Raw genomic sequence first — 4,732 nt, forward strand, 5'->3', positions numbered from 1 at the left:
TTACAAAAATCCTTATATGGTTTAAAGCAATCTCCTAGACAGTGGTATAGGAGATTTGATGAGTTTATGCTCAAAGAAAATTACACTAGGTGTAACTTTGACCACTGTGTCTATTATAAACAGCTTAAAGAAAAACTGTTTATATATCTCCTTATATATGTTGATGATATGCTTATAGCATGTAAAGAGAAGGGAGAAATAGATAGGTTAACTCAAGCATTAAAATCAGAATTTGAAATGAAAACTCTAGGAGCAGCCAGGCGTATTTTAGGGATAGATATCACTAGAGATAGGAAAAAGGGTACATTGTCTCTGTCCCAATCTGGCTATTTAAAGAAAGTAATAAGCCTCTTTGATATGGAAGGCTGCAAACCTGTTTCAAACCCCATACCTCCACATTTGAAGCTCCAAGCGGTAAAAGGAAACTTACCTGAAAAAGAAGCTGACTACATGAAGAAGGTCCCCTACTCCAATGCAGTGGGAAGCCTCATGTATGCCATGATAAGTACCAGGCCTGATATAGCCTATGGGGTTAGCCTAGTAAGTAGATTCATGTGCAATCCATCTAAGGAACATTGGTCAGCTGTTAAGTGGGTCCTTAGGTATTTAAAGGGGTCAGTGAATAAGGGTTTAGTGTTTAGATCAAATGCTGAAAATTCTAACAGCATTAAGGGTTTCTGTGATTCTGATTTTGCAGCTGATTTGGATAAGAGAAGATCCTTATCAGGATATGTTTTCACTTTGGGTGGAAACGTGATAAGTTGGAAAGCAAATCTCCAACACATAGTGGCATTATCAACCACTGAGGCAGAATATGTAGCATTAACAGAAGCTATGAAAGAAGCCATCTGGTTGCAGGGAATAATTAGAGAATTAGGTTTAGGTATCCAAATTCCTAAAATTTATTGTGATTCCCAAAGTGCTATACATCTCTCAAAGAACAGTGCCTTCCATGAGAGAACTAAGCACATAGATGTGCGCCTTCATTTTGTTAGAGATATTATAGCTAAAGGACAGGTAAAAATAGAAAAAATCTCTACCTTGATAAATCCTGCAGATATCCTAACTAAATCTGTTCCTGTAGTAAAGTTTGAGCAGGCTTTGGACTTGCTCAATATTCTTCCAATGTAGCTGTGGAAGATTTGCAGGGGTCTCTAGTCAACATCCACTAATTTTTAATCCATTCTTGAATCAAGGTGGAATTTGTTGATATTATGTGATTCAAAATGTTTTTTTTTTATCAGATTTCTGGCATGCTGTTACATATTGCTGAGATGTATTGTATTATACTTGTTACATTTAAATATTAATGTCTCATCATATGCTGTTATATATATATATATATGTTATCAATATATATCAGCTGCATGTTATTTGGGCTGTTGTGTTATATGGGCCGAGCCCATCCGTGTTGCCTTGTGTGCTGCTGGCCGAGTCCATGCCTGTTTAGCCCATGATTGGCGCTGCTATAAAAGAGCAGCTCGGCGCCCTAATTTCCAGAACTCTCTGATATTCTGTCTTGTGCTCTCTCTCTGAAAACCCTAAGTCGGCGATTCTTGAAGCGAGACACCATTCGTGAATCCTTCGTTCTGATCTATGTTTCATTCGACTCTTTGGTTGCTTCCATGGTAAGATCTGACGGTAAGAACAGCTATTGCTTAAATCTCTATTTGTTTTTGGAACGCCTGAGGCGTGAGAGGTTGTAAACTGATAGAACAGAACTTTGCCTTGATCGTGAGATCGGTATAGAACAGATCTACCTTGATCTTGTTATTTTCGTTTCTGTTTTCAGTTGTATTGCAATACTGTTTCTATTTTACTGTTCATGGTCTTGTAATCGTTTGTAAACTTGAGATCTAGTGGATTGACTAGAGGCGGAGCCTCTGCCGTGAGTAGGATCTATTGATCCGAACACGTATATCTCTGTGCCTTGCATTTATACTTTTGTTTAAACTTTGGTTTATTGTGTATCGCGCTTAATCTGTGTTTGGCCGAGAAATCAGGTTGTATAAAACCTACAAAAAGCATTATTAACATCAAGTTGAGCTAGAAACCACTTGTTAATAGCAGCAAGAGCAAGTAGGATTTTGACAGTAACCAACTTCATAATCGGAGAAAAAGTATCAAGAAAATCTAAGCCCTTGTTAAGTATACCCTTTGGCAACTAAATAGGCTTTATGACTTTCTATGGTGCCATCGAATTTGTACTTGATTTTATATACACATTTACAACCAATAGAGTGTTTTTCATGTGGAAAAGGGACAACAGACCAAGTCTGATTTTGCTGCATAGCCTCTAATTCAGTAACCATGGCATCCCTCTAATGAGCATATTAGATAGCCTGATGATAGTGTTAAGGTTCAAACGTGGAAGACACTGTAAGAAGAAAAGATCTACGAGAAGAAGACAAATGGGTGTAAGAAAGACATTAATGCAAGGAATATAGTGTCTGAGGAAGAGGTGTTGGTCTGTTGGCCAAGAGGTTACAATGAAAGTCTCTAAGATAAGAAGGAGGCTTTGTGGCTCTAGCAGACCTACGAACAGGGAGAAGAGAGGAAATAAGAGGGTGAGGATCAGAAGTATGATCCTCATCTGAATTGGGAGACGCAACAGAACCAGGTAGAGGTATGATGGTATAGGGCAAATCAAAAGCTAGCTTAGGTTAAAGAAGGGTAGGGAAAGGATCTATCACCTCATCAAAAGGAGTGATAGAATGGAAGGGAATGATGTGTTCATGAAAAACAACATCTTGAGAGACAAAAATGGCTTTAGTGGTTATGTTATACATCTTGTATCCTTTAATGCCTTGAGGATAACCAATAAACACACAAGTTATAGCTCTAGGGTGGAATTTAGTCCTATGAGAGGGCAAGGTGGAGACAAAGCATAGGTTGTCAAACACTCTAAAAGAGGCATAATCCATAGGGGTATGATATAACATTTGATAAGGGAATTTATTTTTGCAACACAGAGGTTGGTGTTTTACTTATCAGGAATTTGGCAGTAAGAACACAATCTCCCTAGAATTTGATAGGCACCTAGAATTTGATAGGCACCTGAGACTGGAAATAAACGGCTTTAGCCACATTAAGTGTTGGTGCTTACGTCCTCCAACTGAGTTTTGTTCAGGCCTTTCAACACATGAAAATTGATGAACAACACCTTTCGAAGCAAAGAAATCAATAGACAACAACTCAGGAGCATTGTCAGACGTAAACACTTTAATTATTGTATGGAATTGAGTCTCAACAAGGGAGAAAAACTTGGGAATAATAGACCTAGCATCGGACTTATGTCTCATGAGAAAAACCAAGTAAATTGTGTACAATCATCCACCAAAGTCAAGAAATATTGATGCCCAACATAACTAGGAATATGGTATGGACCCTAAGTGTCACAATGTATAAAATCAAATGCATACTTAGACAAGTGATTATTATAAATGAAAGATAAACGTCTCTATTTGGCTAAGGGACAAATTGAATAGGGAATATCATTCTTCTTGTAGTCATGTGAAAAGTTCAACAAATCCTTTAATTGTACCAATTTTTTAAAAGAATGATGGCCTAACTTATTGTGCCAAGTATAGATACTTATCACATTAGCTACAAAAACACAAAGAGTACAGGCCTTAGCTACATCCTGGTTACCAAGCTCCAACGAAAGTCCATCCAAAACATAAAGTCCTTCAAGAAAATTACCCCTATCAATCATCCTCATGTTATGGACATCCTGAATAACATAGGTATCATTAAGAGACAAAGTGTTCTTCCAAGTCAATGAACTCACAGATATCAAGTTGAATTTGAAATAAGGCATGTAAAGTACATTCTCAAGTACTAGCTGAGAGTTAATCCTCATAGTCCCAATGAAACTAATAGAGATCAAACTATGATTAGGTAGTGTAACAAAAGAGTTTTAAACTGGCCTCATGTACTCCAAAGAAGACCGATTGGAACATATATCATTGGTAGCCCCCAATTCTATTATCCAATACTTGGGGTAGCTAAGCCCTAGATTAACTGAAATAGAGAAGCAAGTACCTAATGCCTGATCAGGGGAAGACTCAACATTTGTGCAGGTCTTAGCATCAGAAAGATGTGAGCTGAGCATTCCCATTAATTGCTGATACTGAATAGGGGTTAAGGTCTACATAAAGCTCCCAAAATTCTCGTGATTCTTAGATTGATTATGGACACATTGAGAGACTTGACTAACAATAGCAAAGTTGGCCTGGCCAAGTTGGTTCGTCCTTTGTTTAGGTTTGTATCCCGGAGGATATCCATGCAACTTGTAACATTTTTTAACGGTATGTCCATTATACCCACAATGTGTACAAAAAGGACGTTTCTTCTTCTGATTTCTACCATATCCATGTTTATTCCCATCATGTTTCACAAAAAACACTACAGATTCATTCCCACCAGCAGAGGTAATTATATTTCTTTGATTCTCTTCTTGAGATATAAGAGAAAATACCTTATTGATAGGGGGAATAGGGTCCATGAGTAGCGATTGACCTCTAACTTGCACGAAAGAGTCATTTAGCCCCATCAGAAATTGTGCCATAACGTACTCAGTTTGATAATGATATGCAAGAGCTTTAGTGCCTCCACAAGAACACTTCCCACACAAGCACATAGGCTTATATTTGCTAAGCTCCTCCCAAATTATCTTAAACTTGGTAAAATAAAAACTTACAAAAAGCTGACCTTGGGTTAGATTCATCAG

General features: G+C 37.7%; 1 protein-coding gene across 1 annotated transcript; it reads left to right on the top strand.

Annotated features, from left to right (window-relative positions):
- Nucleotides 1-357: 357 nt before the first annotated feature.
- On the top strand, nt 358-1,172 carry LOC127813484 (secreted RxLR effector protein 161-like). The gene is made up of 2 exons (XM_052354455.1): nt 358-883; nt 1,099-1,172. The coding sequence occupies exons 1-2, from the start codon at nt 358-360 to the stop codon at nt 1,170-1,172; spliced, it is 600 nt and encodes a 199-aa protein (XP_052210415.1).
- Nucleotides 1,173-4,732: the final 3,560 nt, after the last annotated feature.

The sequence above is a fragment of the Diospyros lotus genome, chromosome 11 (assembly GCF_014633365.1).
Source record: "Diospyros lotus cultivar Yz01 chromosome 11, ASM1463336v1, whole genome shotgun sequence".
Lineage (NCBI taxonomy): Eukaryota > Viridiplantae > Streptophyta > Magnoliopsida > Ericales > Ebenaceae > Diospyros > Diospyros lotus.

Coding starts and splice junctions, on each gene's coding strand:
- LOC127813484 (XM_052354455.1), top strand. CDS start 358: ATGGAAGGCTGCAAACCTGTTTCAAACCCCATACCTCCACATTTGAAG. Junction 884..1,098: donor AATTAGAGAATTAGGTTTAG/GTATCCAAATTC, acceptor AAGTTTGAGCAG/GCTTTGGACTTGCTCAATAT.